The following is a 14,116-nucleotide window of genomic DNA, read 5'->3' as shown; positions in this document are numbered from 1 at the left end:
TTATAATTTTCTATATTTCTTTATAAAAATATATAACTTTAACTACTCTACTTAACCCTCTAATTAGCTATAATTTAACCCTAGTTAATAAAGTACCTTTTCTAATAGGGGTATGAAAAAGCATCTTATATAGATAAAAAGAGCCCTCTTACGAGTCGCCTATACTCCTTATAAATCTGGTGACTTGGGACTTATTAGCACGAAAAAGTAACTTTGCAAAAATCGGTCCTAATGGTGCACCGTACGAAGTGCTAGCACACTGATGTAGCCACACCTAATCCGTACATTGTCTGCATTAAATACCGCCTTTACACTCTTAAGAGGATCTATGATGAAGAAGAGAAGCGAGCTGCTCCTCGCACGCCGACTGTGAAGCATAGTGCTATCCAGCCCTACCAACGTACCTACACCCACTGTACATGTAGGCTAATTAGTACGTGCTAAAACTGCAATGTACATATCTACTACCTACGCGGGAGAGGGGTATTCTGATATAACCTCTGATAGCTTTTCGTAGATGAAATATTTCTAAGGTATATAGGTATAGATAAGGCCTATTATATAGTATATTAGAAGTATTCCTTATTATATTAGATATTTCTAGTATCCTATCTGATAGCCCCTATCTATGCTTACATGTCTTGAAAATATATGAAAACGCCGCCCTCCTATATAAGTACCTACAGTAGGGTTCTAAAAGTCTATTACCACGATATAATTTATACCTAAATATACCTCTAATATACCTTTATATTTCTTCTAGTAATAATTATAAGATTTAACTAAAAGATATTATATAGTTAAATACTTAAATATTTATATTTCAAAATAAAAAATAATTTATCTAAATTTTCTAAATAATTACGATTTTTAAGAATATCCTTCTACTATAATCTACTATAAGCCCTTTATAAAAAAGATCTTTTGATTTTTTCATTTTTTAATATTAAATACTTGCCTTATTTTATAATAAAGATAAATAAATATTTTTATTTTTAATATTTAATATTTAATATTAGCCTTATTTTATAATAAAAATAGATAAAGGTTTATTTTAATAAGTATTAAGTGATTATCTATATTATACTCTTTTTAGAAGACTCTGTATTAACTAGAACTAATAATATATAAACTTTAAATAGATAGGCTTAGGTGTAAATTCGCCATGGTGACAGACTTTTGGAACCCCACTGTAGGTACCCCACCAGCCACCTACCTAGTTACTAAGGTGATCACTGATGAGGTTGAACCCCAAGGAGCCTTCCTCGACAAGCTACCGGTTCTTGCACTTGAGACTGCTGCAACCGCAAATTAATACGCGAAACATGTCGAGTGTATGCGTTATACACATGCTGAATTTTTTTTGGTGGACCTTCTGCTTACATTCAACACACAGCATGGCGTACCTAGAACCGAGCGCGACCGAAGTCCCGACCAGCTGAAGAAAGACTGTGAGAATATCGAAAAATACAGAGCTCTCGACAGCCAGTTACGCGCTCAGGTGATACTGACCATTTGCCTCGCGTCTGCCTGCATCACGAGAATGAGAAGTTGACTGACAAGTATGTCTCATCAGACTTCGAAATCACAGTTTGATTTAGCGACCTTGGAACTGACCACGAAGCTTCTGCGCATTAACCCCGAATATTATACTGTGTGGAACACGAGGCGACGTTGCCTCATGTCTGGGCTATTGATGAAGCAGAGTCGGAAGTCGCCACAACCAGGAGCTTCGGAGTATCCTAAAAACAGCAAAGAGCCCATATGCTCGTCGCGGTCTCTACGACCTACTGACTCTAGCGGAGCTGAACCGAAACAACACCGACCTACCGCAAGCCAACATACTACCGCTCCAGGCCGCAATAAGGAACGCGGGACTGAAGAAGGAACTAATCAATCCTCCAAAATCATTGGAGACGAGCTAATATTTACTCTGCCGCTATTGATCGCCCTTCCAAAGTGCTACTGGATATGGAACTATAGAATGTGGACATTGGAACAGGCTACGCTTTTGCTACCCGTTGAGTCAGTCAAATCGATTTGGCAAGGGGAACTTGGGCTGGTCAGCAAGATGCTGAGTCGGGACCAGCGTAACTACCATGCCTGGGCGTATCGGCGTTACGTTGTATCTCATTTGGAGTCCAGCGAGCTTGACGGCCAGAGTATGGTCGAATCGGAATTCGCTTACACGACAAAAATGGTAAATCTCAACTTGTCGAATTTCTCAGCATGGCACAACCGTGCCCAGTTGATACCGAGGCTTCTTGTGGAGCGCAATGCAAATGATTCGCTGCGTAGAGCATTCCTTGATGAAGGCAAGTGACAAGTGAACTGTATACCGTATCAGCTCCAGAGCCGCATGCTAATTTGATCCTTAGAGTTTTCCATGATAGATCGTGGTTTGAATGTCGGCCCAGAAGATCAATCATTGTGGTACTACCACCAGTATCTCATCTTCAATGTCGCTGAGCAACCTGCAAATCTGGCCATCGTACCTGAGATGGTCGTCGATGATCGAGTCAAACTGATAAGTCGCCAAGTTGACTTTATTAAAGACCTCCTGGAGGACTATCATGATGTCAAGTGGATCTTCGAAATGCTACTCGAGTACACGCTGCTTACTTACAAACTTCGTAATGAGCCATTGGGTGTGGAGCAATCGAAGGAGCTTGTAGGCTGGGTGGCGAGCATAAAGAGGCTGGACCCCCAGCGGTTCAATCGCTGGCAAGAATTAGCTGAGAAGCTCAAGATACCTGATTGATTTGATAAGTTGATTGGATTACAGAAGATAGCTAAATATCGTAATCTTCTGCTGCGCGGTAATGTAGCAGCTCTTTATACAAGGGCACGTCCTAGTTGCCGCTGCATTTGGCCTTGATCTTGCTGGCATTTCGACCGATCAAGCCTTCAAAATATGATAGCAGCTGTTCAATCGGGATCATATCCATGAATCCGAGTGCAGGTGTAGATGAACGCATGATCTGCCCTCCAAAAAGCACGCGCACGTAGTAATTTGCAGAAAGTCCATCTGTGCTAGTAGGAGAGGAGGGTAAAGTTGAGGAGGGACGATCCAGACATGAACAAGCTGATGCGACACGAGACTCACTGCCGCCACATTGTGACGGCCATGAAACGGCTGCGGTCGCTAGCTGATAACAGTAGGATGAAGCGGTCGCTGATTGGCGTATCATGTATCGCAAACAATTATCGTGATTGCATTGAGGTGCGACTGCGGTCGCTATCGGCGTGGGAGCCGATTGCTGCTTTTTCCGGTAAATCTCGAAGACAACCTCGGATCCCATCCCAGGCCAGACCATTTCATCGATCTGCAAAACAGACAAAAGACGGGACACAGATCCATCATGGGCAACATTATGGTAATATATAGTGCTACTCTTACCTGCGATCACATCGCGAATGTTCGCTGCCAGTTCCGCGATCCATACGCCAAAGGATCCAGAGCTTGCGTCAAGAGACGAGTAGTTGTCACGGTATATCTGACTGTACTCCCAATTGCCCCAACGATAGACTGCATCTGCGAGCTGCTGAGACACACAGTCTGTGTTATTGCGGCCATTCAGGATTTTGCACGGTAGGGGCTTTGCATGGCACTGGCGAGCGGACAAGTTGTCATAGTAGGCGTCAAAGGACTTGTGGAAGTCGCCATCCGAGGGCGGAACACCAGAAATGCCGTCGAGAGTACGAAAGAGATCTGCGCTGAGATCCAAGTGCTGACGCCACTTTGGATTGGACTTGGATTGGATAGTGCTGAACAAATCGCTCGTAGCTTTGCACTGATACTGCGGCTCCAAGCTGTCGATACCCTGGGCCTGCACTAGGATTGGTACAGGCTCAGTAATGTGCCACATCGCATTGATCACCATACCAACAACCTGACTAGTAATGAGATTGTTGGTGACGCGGTATTTGACAGATGGCGGAAGACTGGAAGAGCCTCTGGGTGGTAGAAATCCAAGAAGATCGTGATAAACAGCGTACAAGTCAGCTCCATGCTGCCATGAGTCCACAAGACCTTCCGCGGTGATTTGAGGGAACTTGCAGGTACCAATCCATCCTGACGGTACGAAAGGATTGACGGAAGATATATAACCCTGCTGGTAAATCCTGTCGGCATTCAGGCCAGAGACGGGCTGTCCGTAGTAATGGAGCATGGAATCATCACAATTCCAGTGGTATGACTCCTCAGGGAAAGCATTAGATGAATACGGCGTACGCTTATGGTGGCGATGGATCTGAGAGAGTCAAAATGTCGAACAAAGGAGACATGGACCTGAGAGCAGCTTACCAGCTCGACATATTTCAGCTCATACTCTGCGCTTGGCCTCACATACTCTGTGCGGCGAACATGAGGCATATTGCACCAATTGTAAACTCCGTAATCATTGTCTGGGGTCTGGGAGGAGTTGAATATGAAGCCATACACGCCAGTTGCGGTAGGTACTGTCTCTAAATCGTTGACTTGATTCTTGCTAGGAGCATACCATTTGGCATCGACTTCTGCTGCCCATACACTGTGAAGCGGCGTGCCGCAGCCCAGAAAATAGCTCAAGGCTACAGCGACAGAAGAGCCGAGTGATGGAGCCATGAGGAGACGATGCTTTCTTATGTGTTCTGTTTTGTCGAGATACAGTGGCTATTCTGTATCGATGCTCGCACGATGCGAGGTAGTGCTTGCTGTACGCCCAACGACACAGGGCTACTTGATGAGAAGTGATGCGAATCACCAACGTAAAAACATGCAAGAATTCGGGTCCGTCGAGCCTCAATCGATACCACGTGTTTTGGTTACGTTGACCCTTAGCGGGCGATTGGCGCGACATTGGTGCAGACTGGTCAACTACCTAACTTATCGTCGCACGTGGGCGGCACAGTTGATGCGGCTCGCTGACACTTGTGCGCCACTACAAGCCACCTGTACGTCAGGGAAATAGAAAATATCATGGTAGCGGGATAAATGAAAACTAGACTATCGCCGACATAACTGATTTCTACAAGCCTATGAAATGGGCATCATTCCTGTAAAGTTATCACCGTGGGCTTATTTTACCTAGCTAGTGACGATACACTGAAGCCGGGTGGCGGCGCCGTGAGAATGAATCATTAAATAGTGATTCAAATTATAAGTTTCGAGTTCCCCGTTTCTGCTTGTTGCTCTCAGCCGCGTCCTCGCCCACCGGAGCGCAAGCTCGGTCGTCCTCTGGGCCGCCCGCGCCCTCTAATCGCCACAAAATTCGACCTAGGCACACGTTGTGTGCCATTAATTCTTGCAGGAATATCATCATCATCACTGGAGCCCGAGACGCTTCCTGACCCGCCTGTTTCTGGCGTATCGACAGAGATTCCGCGCTTTCGCATAGTAGCACTGCTGACATTTGCATCCTTACGCTGCGAGGCCTGATTGGAGATTGACGGCCTATTTACTGGAGTGAAGCTAGGCAGCTGCACAGTCACGCCTGTCGCTTTCGGTACGAAATCCGGCTGCGATGCGCTGAGTGCGGGTGAAGATCCTTGACCTCGCTTTGCAATCTTGACTGCCTTCCCACGGAGTGCCATACGCTCCTTTAAAGACATGAACTGTTGACTTGCAGCGGCAGCCCGCTTCATACTTTGTAATTTGGAGTCCTTAGAGGTAGGAGGTCGACCCCTGCGTGGCTTGTTGCCTCTCAGTGCCCGCTCGTCATCTTGGTTTCTCAGTCGTTTCGAAGCGCCCGTGTCGGATACGGACTTTCTGGGCCGACCTGGGCCGCGTCGCCGTGCATCGTTGCTGGGAGTTGTCTCTTCTGCGTTCTCCTCCGGAGTAGAACGCACTTCACAGCTTGCCGCAGAGGGCCGCTTCAAATGTGCTGGCGGTCGCCCACGCCGCTTTGCTTTTGCGGAAACGCCACTGAAAGGTGAAAGGTGCACCTGGGCTTCCAACTCCTTTGGCTCCAGAACTTCACCATCAACTGCTAGGTCAAGAACTTCGTCAACTGCTGGCTTAGGGGCACCCTCTTTTACTGGCTCGGGTGTTGCCTTGGCTGCTTCGCGAGCTGGCGGCGTGTTGGCTTGCTCATTGTCGTTTAACCCTTCAATATCTACATCTTCCACTTCAACATAGGATGCCTTAGGCTTTGCATGCCTAAGAAGAGGCTCATTTACTTTGACCTCTGCATCGCCCTTGTGCGCAGAGGTACTTTTTTCCGCATCTGAGTCTTCAACTTCTTGCGCTATTTCCTGTCCAAAAGTAGCAGGAGCTTCATTGAACAAGGCAGGGTCCATGCTGTCGGGATAGTCGGGGTCTCGTTGAGACCGTGGCCTTTTCCGGTGATGGCTCTTTATTATGAAGTCTGGATCTTCATTGTCCTTCTTCGCCTTCCTCTTTGCGCTGCGGATTGATTTCTTGACGAATTCCGGTATGTCTGATTCATCTTCTCTCAGATCTTCAGCGGTTGGGGCTTGATATGGGTCAAAAAGAATTTTATCTGGGGTGTCGTCTTGTTCGTAGTAACCCATACCAATCCTTTGGGCTGCGAAGACCGGAGGATCAGGATAAGACGAATAATCTCCATTCAGCCCATTTGCAGCTTGGTCTCCGTTGAGCCAAGGGGCCGAGAGCGATGATGACTCAACTCCATGTCGAATGTCGTCGCGTTGCGTGAATGAGGACCTCGCGATTTCGTTTCCATGTTGGCGAGCACCACCACCATCTAGCAACCCCGAAAGCTCATCGTGTTGGGATAATGCCTGAGCAGAATCTTTACCGGCCAAGCTTGCGTTGTCGTGTTCGGGGTGTTCGTTAGACAAATCCTCCGCTTTAGCAGTGTCCGCTTGTTCTCGCAGCTTCTGCATGCGCCTAGTATCCCTGCCGCGACTTTCTTCGCCTGCGGCCTTCAGCCAAGCCAAATTGTGTAATCGAAAATCAACAAGAGCTTCAACACTTCGGTCATCGGCCACGGACCTTGTGTCGTGACCCAGCGAGGTATTTTTTGGTGTATATGGCTTGGTGTTTCCCGAGCGACGACAGTGGCCGCAATTGCATATTCCTAGACACTTTGGACACATCCAGTGTTCGTCCTGCAGGACTTCCTGCGGCATCATGTCGAATGCTCTATAAAGGACACCGAAGCAGTACCCTTCGACACAATCGGGATTCGAGCATATCTGCATGCGATAGCTAAACTCTTTGCGACAGCACACGTGACAGCGCCGTACATCGCCCTTTTTGTTTTTCTTCCTTCGCTTCATCTTTGCTTTAGATTGCTCTCCGTCCTCACCTTCGTCAGTGTCAATTGGAGTCGGTTCCTTCTCGGATCGGGTGATATCCTTCCAGGGCCGTCGTCGCAATTCCTCTTGGCAAATTTGAGCGACTGATCTCTTGCCACTCAATTGCTTGGCAACTTCGAGTGGCTGCGGGGAAATATTGACATCGATAAAGCCATCATTAGAAATGACCATTTTGCGCCAAATCTCGTGGTTGTTGACGAGCTCACTCCAAGACCACTGCTCACACCATTGCAGACCCGAGAGACAGACGCAGGACCGGCCCATAGCGTAGCACTCCATGCAAACATCATACGTATCTTCATCGCCGTTGACGAGGGCGCGAACACAATGCCTACAGGTTAAGAAACGATTGAAGATATTCGAGCGACAATATGAGCATGTGATACAGGAATCAAAGGGGACGAATTCGACGTCCTTCTCCTTGGATGCAAACACTTCATCGATAAGTATCTGCGTGAAGAGAATGAAGAGCTTCTTGAAGTCTGCTGCCAATTGCCTAGCGCGGACCAAGTTTCGCATGGCATCTCGACCCAGGTCTATGAACCCGAGCTGAGTCTTTGCAGTATGGTCCTCGAGCAATCGCAGACGCTGGTAATAAATTTGCAGCGTGTAGTAAACTATGGCCTTGTTTTTGTACTGCTCGTCTCGACATACCAGCCGTGCTTTAGGAAGTGCTTCTTGCAAAGCCAGCTCAAGCGTCTCGACGGTTGTTCGATTCCATGCAACCTTCATGGTTCTTGTGCCTCTGTTCCATACTTGATGAGCAGCCAGAGGAGGAATCAGAATGAGATCGCCGACGCGCTGTTCCACAATATAGACATCGAACGGGGCCTTCTTCCAGGCATTGACTTGTGCGAAATGCTTCTCAATCTCAATGTCATGACCGAGCATAGACAGAAAGTACTCGCGGACGACCGCTCTGTCTTTGCTTTCCGTCATAAACCATATCGAGCTGCCCGATTTCTCGCCATGCTCGTCACCTGATGCCTCGACCATGATGTTCTGCCCCAGGGAAGCACACATCTCACGGTGCGCTGGTGTGTAAGTGCCTTCGTGGCCAATATAGCACATCAAATTTTCTGCGCGCATCTCTCGAGGTAAGCTGGACATGAGATCTCCTGCTGAGGCGGCGTCTGTTTCAGGTTCCCATGACTCATCTGGAACTTGCGATTTTGCGCCAGTGCGAGTGAGAGTGCTATTGAGATAAAAAAGAACCGGGTTAAGGATTTTCTGAAGAGCGTCGTGCCATTCTGGTGGGCAGTCGATATCTTTGAGGTAGAGGCGCTGTCGCCTCTCGTCGCGAAAGTTGGTAGGAGTCCATTGATTGGTCAGCTGCTTCAGAGACCGCAGATAATGACCCGTCGTCATGGGGACATCGCTTTGCGACACGATATCGCGAACACGTTCTTCTGATTTGGTATTAGTCAGGTGGTTATCAAGGAAAAAAGCATCACTTAGCATCGCACCCTTTTTGTCATATTTTTTCTCCAGCCAGTCAGGGCTGAAAAGCCACTTTGGTAGAACAGCATCGAAACCTTCGATGACAAGCGGTTTGCCTCCAATGATGACGTGCATAAGAACAAGTTTCTCAAATTCCTGCGCCCCCAAATTGCGCAGCTGGTTTCTTGACACTCGCTGTGCCCATTTCAGGTTGGGAAACTCATCAACCAAAGAATGCAGGTCAAGATCCGGCGATATAGGATCAAACTTCGCCTGAGGGTGCGACGCTGCTGGCATCTTGTCCGTACAGAGTGGAGCTGATCTATCACCAAATGCCGTGTCCGCGCAAGGAATATACTCTGTGGTCCATAATCTTGTTTTTGAGTGATAAGAGAAATGTCGGCGCGGCAGAAAAGGACTTCACGGAGATTTGCACTGGTTTGAAAACCTGACTTTTGTCATGATGAAAATGCAGACGGCGCAATTGAAATGAACAACAATAAGAACCGGGGGGGCGCGGGCAACGCTCAGTCGCGCTCTCACGTGACAGTACCTGGGGCTGATTGGGCACGAGGGCACAGCACTACCAAATAAAATTCCACACCGAGAGCTAGAGCGGGACTTCGCGCAACCATTGACTTATAGCCGTAAGCGGGTGCACAATTGCGACGACATCCATATACTTGGCCCGCTGCGCAGAATCTGGAGGTCTGTTTCCGTCTTGAGCTTTCCGCCAGGCTGTCGTTTCTGACATTCGTCTTCAGATGACCCTCCACTTGCTACAGCGAGGCCTGAAAGGCAACCTCACTCGGGGGCTAAGTACGTCTCGTATAGTGAAGACGAATTCTTCTCTGCGCTGCCTTGATACTCGGAAGACACAGACACAACCAATTCTTTGTCAAAGTGTCTTGTTTCACTCGGGTGATGCTCGCCTACAGGCCGTGACCGAGTCATCGTGTCCAGCTCAGCGAAAACGGCCGGCATATCAAGCGCCAAAAACCGGCATACTTTCCAAGCTACCTGCGAAATGGGTTCCTTATGCAGAGCTAATACGAATCGATAAGCCCACAGGAACTTATTACCTATTTTTCCCTTGCATCTTCTCGACTCTTCTGGCGGCGCCTATGGCGGAACCCATGGCATCAATTACATCCGTCGTTGGAACGTCGATCCTTTTCTTCTCTGGAGCTTTAATAATGCGCGGCGCCGGCTGTACAATTAATGACCTTTGGGATCGAAATCTTGATCCGCATGTTACACGAACGCGATTACGGCCAATTGCACGGAAGGCAGTAACACCCTTCAACGGCCTGGTATTCACCGGTTTTCAGTTACTGGCTGGACTGGGGATACTGGTTCAATTCCCAATTCCGTGCCTCTACTACGGCATTCCCAGCCTGCTGTTTGTCGCCAGCTATCCTTTAGCGAAGAGAGTCACTTATTATCCTCAATTTGTACTGGGATTGACATTCTCGTGGGGCGCCATAATGGGATTTCCCGCCCTTGGTATCGACTTGTTATCAAATGGCGCCGCTTTGACTGCCGCCGCCTGCCTGTATACGTCCAACATTGCCTGGACCGTTCTTTACGACATGATATATGCGCATATGGATATTAAGGACGATGCTAAAGCTGGAATCAAGAGTATTGCGCTAAAGCATGATGCCGATACGAAAAAAGTCCTGACGGGGCTTGCTGCAGCTCAAATTGGGCTTCTCGCTACTGCAGGAGCTGTTTCAGGAGCTGGACCTGCATTTTTCGTCGGTAGCTGTGGCGGCGCAGCTCTTGCTCTGGGTATCATGATCAAACGTGTCAATCTGAAAAGTGTTCAGAATTGCTGGTGGTGGTTTGTTAATGGCTGTTGGATAACTGGCGGTGTCATCAGCACAGGTCTAGCTGTTGACTACCTCATTCGTCTGCGCAATTCGACGCTAACAAAAGTCAAGTCCACGCAAGTTTAACTGTATCATAAGCAGTGTATATCAGTATAATAATAACCACCTCAGAAGCTCGACGGCTGGATCGCACGGCAGTTGTATATGAAACATTCATAGTTCATGTTCTGAAGACTTTGAGTCTAAATCCAATAGTCTCCCGTGATACATTTCCCAACCTTAAATGCCAATGTGAGCACGCCGATAGGACTCCTCATGCCGAAATAGGACAATTTTTTCTTCCACTGCGCTCCAGATTTAGGAACGGGGCTTCTCCTTTTTCTCTTTCCACAAGGCAAGCAGACCGACACCGGAAACCTTGACGACCTTGAAACGAACACCGGGAATATCACCCTTCGCCTTGCCCTTGCGACCGAAACCAGCCAGGAGCACTTCGTCATTTTCGTCGACGAAGTTCAAGCAACCATCGTTGGGAACTACGAGATATGTGCGTTAGAATGATAGTCGCAAAGGAAGGCCTCGGGGGTTATGCTGTGCTTTGTAGACGTACCGAAAGCTGTGACCTTCTTGCCATTCTTGATCAACTGAACGCGAACGCACTTTCGAATAGCGGAGTTGGGCTGCTTGGCTTCAACACCAACCTTCTCGAGAACAATGCCCTTGGCGTGAGAGGAACCACCAAAAGGAGAAGACTTGAAAGCAGTGCCTAGAGCACGCTTTTTATAGTGAAGGTCGGCCCATTTCTGGTCCTTGCGATTCGTTCGCAGCTTTCTAGCGGCGTTAAGACCACGGGGTTTGCCTCCAGCCATGATTGCTTCGTTAGGTTAGTCGGACGTATTCGAAATATCGAAGAGTTTGGCGAGGTGCTCGAGGTGAATTGCACGTACCGAATTAGATGGGTATCGCGCAACGAATGGTGATGTGACTGCCTGCGAAGCTGACGAAGAATTGGATCGAAGTCCCGCCAGAAATCCATTGTAGGGTTTTCGGCCCTAGGACGCACTCAGGATTGGTGGGCTACATCACGTGACAGTCGCGTCACACCCGAGATTAGGTGAGGAAGGGGACACGGTCTTTAGTACTCCACCTTTTCGCTGCTTGGGTAAGCAGTGCTGACTACATAGTTAGGCCCCGGGAATAACTATGCTATCAGGTAGGTGTTTACTCAATGCTGCACGCGCACAATGTCACTATGTCTCTTTCGAGAACCAAGAGCAAGCAGAGAGATCCGCCTCCGTCTTTGTTTCTTCATCCATCTCCAGGAGCATCCCATGTAACTTTGCCTGAGATCCTAGCCCCTGGCTCCGCCAACCCAGGACCAGCCAGTATCAGGCGAGAGCGCTCGTCATATGATAGCAGCGCTTCGATATGGCATGCAGATCAGCAGAGGGCCGGTCGTGCGCCAAAGACGGCGGATAGCGGCCGCACGGCAGATCGGACAGATGCCCTTTGGGCGGAGATGCAAGCAACACTTGAAGAAGTCGAGCTGTCTGCCTCTGCTGGTACTCATGTGTTTGGTCGCTCACATGATATCAAATTGGCAGAGCTACGGGCAGCCCAAATTGCACTGGCGCAGGCGTGGGCCCGCAGCGAAGCAGATGGCTCGACAGAGATTGTCTCCCGTCAAGAAGTGAGCCCAGATGTCGGTGATGATCTCCGGAGCGCGAAAATTTCGCTTGCGGACACCACTAAGCCAGTTGCTAGCGAGGCCGAGCCTCATAAGAGCAATGCGAATGCTGGTGTGCCGCGGCCATTCAGCGAGGGTGCTGATGTGGAACGACTGGGAGCCAAGTTGGAAGAAGAGACAGAAGCAGACATATTGTTGGCCAGGAAACGGCGCGAAGCAAATGATGAGTACTTCCAACGCGTCAAAGCGGGCGTCATTGACGTAGTCTCGACGTTGGAAAAAGTTGCTGTGGCAATGCGTGCCGTGGAACAAGAAAGCAAAGACGTTTGGAATGAGGATTAGGGTGGGGGTGGCTGTGAGTAGTAGGCGGCCTTGTCCCGCAACGGGTATTCGGGCAGATGGCGTTTTCTCACCTTTCTAGCACTCACATAGTACATAATATGCCAAAATTCATTTAAGAAATTTCAACGCTGCTTAGTACAGGAAGGAGGAGCAGATAGCACTAGTTATAGAACTACCTACGCGGGAGGGGGGGGCTTCTGGACATGCCCTGTGTGGCCTTGTAGTGGCTGCTAGCCTGGCCTAGCTAACATTCTGTCTACATGAATTTAAAATCTAGGTTGATGACTAATAGATGTTAAGAAGGAAATCATATTAGGATTAAAATCCTATTAGAGTAGATTCTTACTATTCCTTTTTTTTTTTACTCTCCTATCTACACCCCCCTCCCCCTCCTCTTCCCCTTAAGGTACCTTCGATATAGCTAACACTAACGCTAACGCTAACGCTAACACTAGCAACCAGCTAACGCCATCGCCATCGCCATAATTAAGGTAGCTAAAAGAAGCCTCCAGCATATATATAGATAGATAGGCAGGCTATGTGTGTGTTAGAGGCTTCTTTCAGCTGCCTTTAATAGTAATAGCGTTAGCTACTAGCGTTAGTGTTAGCTAGCTACTAGCGTTAGCGTTAGCTAGCTGCTGGCGTTAGCGTTAGCTAGCTGCTAGTGTTAGCTACATTACACACATAGCCTTTAACGCACATATAAACAGCCCTCTAACGAAGCTTCTACCTAGCCTTTATCTATATGCCTACGTGGCTAGATAGAAGCTTCGTTAGAGGGCTATTTGTGTGTGCGTTAAAGGCTATGTGTGTGTGTGTGTGTGTGTAGAAGTGAGGAAGGAGGGGGGTAAAAAGTAAGGGAAGAAAAAAATAACAGCTATTTCGCTAGCTAGATAATTGCCTGTTAGGTTTCTTATTGCCTGTCAGGTTTCTTGTTGCCTATCAGGCTTCTTGTTGCCTGTTAGGCTTCTTATTACCTGTTAGGACTTTTTGAGGCCTGGCAGCGCATCTTACAACATCACATAGGGCATGTCTAGAAAACCCCCCCTCCCGCGTAGGTATGCTCGGTAATGCGAAATTAAGCGAACCAATGATTATAAGTAGTGCTATTCGAGAGCGTCTTGCTAGCCGGACGAGCCTTAGGTGACGTACCCCGCCACAGTACTTTTTAGGTACCTTAATTTAATACCCTATATAAACTAAAGTACCTAAAAAGAGTAACTAAGATAGAAAATCTATTTTCTTTTCCTACTAACCTTAATATAATGTTACTACTAGTATTTTATATTAACTTTTTTCTCTTTCTTTATTATTATAACTATATTAATATAATATTTAAAGAAAACTATAAAAAGTTTATAATAATAAATATTATAGAAATAAGACTATTAAATTATATATAATACTAGTTAAAAGATATTATCTTTTTAAAGATAAATATCTATAAAATATAAAGATATTAACTATTAATTAAAACTTTTAATATAAAAGAAAATTATTAATATAAAAGATTAATATAGTTAATAAG

The 14,116-nt window shown here is 47.3% G+C and overlaps 6 protein-coding genes across 6 annotated transcripts; 3 read left to right on the top strand and 3 right to left on the bottom strand.

Moving 5' to 3' along the window:
- Positions 1-1,165: 1,165 nt before the first annotated feature.
- Positions 1,166-2,761, top strand: BBA_10241 (geranylgeranyl transferase alpha chain; the record flags this gene model as incomplete). The annotated part of the gene is made up of 4 exons (XM_008605338.1): positions 1,166-1,192; positions 1,397-1,501; positions 1,577-2,294; positions 2,379-2,761. 4 exons carry the CDS (start codon positions 1,166-1,168, stop codon positions 2,759-2,761), a joined length of 1,233 nt encoding a protein of 410 aa, XP_008603560.1.
- A 91-nt stretch (positions 2,762-2,852) lies between these two features.
- On the bottom strand, positions 2,853-4,606 carry BBA_10240 (histidine acid phosphatase; the record flags this gene model as incomplete). The annotated part of the gene is made up of 4 exons (XM_008605337.1): positions 2,853-3,028; positions 3,107-3,175; positions 3,401-4,253; positions 4,307-4,606. 4 exons carry the CDS (start codon positions 4,604-4,606, stop codon positions 2,853-2,855), a joined length of 1,398 nt encoding a protein of 465 aa, XP_008603559.1.
- A 569-nt stretch (positions 4,607-5,175) lies between these two features.
- Positions 5,176-9,021, bottom strand: BBA_10239 (c-module-binding factor; the record flags this gene model as incomplete). The annotated part of the gene is made up of 1 exon (XM_008605336.1): positions 5,176-9,021. One exon carries the CDS (start codon positions 9,019-9,021, stop codon positions 5,176-5,178), a length of 3,846 nt encoding a protein of 1,281 aa, XP_008603558.1.
- An 899-nt stretch (positions 9,022-9,920) lies between these two features.
- On the top strand, positions 9,921-10,685 carry BBA_10238 (para-hydroxybenzoate polyprenyltransferase precursor; the record flags this gene model as incomplete). The annotated part of the gene is made up of 1 exon (XM_008605335.1): positions 9,921-10,685. One exon carries the CDS (start codon positions 9,921-9,923, stop codon positions 10,683-10,685), a length of 765 nt encoding a protein of 254 aa, XP_008603557.1.
- A 231-nt stretch (positions 10,686-10,916) lies between these two features.
- Positions 10,917-11,428, bottom strand: BBA_10237 (ribosomal protein S28; the record flags this gene model as incomplete). Its single annotated transcript, XM_008605334.1, has 2 exons — positions 10,917-11,095; positions 11,170-11,428. The coding sequence occupies 2 exons, from the start codon at positions 11,426-11,428 to the stop codon at positions 10,917-10,919; spliced, it is 438 nt and encodes a 145-aa protein (XP_008603556.1).
- A 383-nt stretch (positions 11,429-11,811) lies between these two features.
- Positions 11,812-12,588, top strand: BBA_10236 (uncharacterized protein; the record flags this gene model as incomplete). Its single annotated transcript, XM_008605333.1, has 1 exon — positions 11,812-12,588. One exon carries the CDS (start codon positions 11,812-11,814, stop codon positions 12,586-12,588), a length of 777 nt encoding a protein of 258 aa, XP_008603555.1.
- Between the last annotated feature and the right edge of the window lie 1,528 nt (positions 12,589-14,116).

Source organism: Beauveria bassiana (genome assembly GCF_000280675.1).
Source record: "Beauveria bassiana ARSEF 2860 unplaced genomic scaffold BBA_S00105, whole genome shotgun sequence".
NCBI lineage: Eukaryota > Fungi > Ascomycota > Sordariomycetes > Hypocreales > Cordycipitaceae > Beauveria > Beauveria bassiana.
Note: the sequence above shows the minus strand (reverse complement) of the source record. Positions and strands in the feature narration are given on the sequence as shown.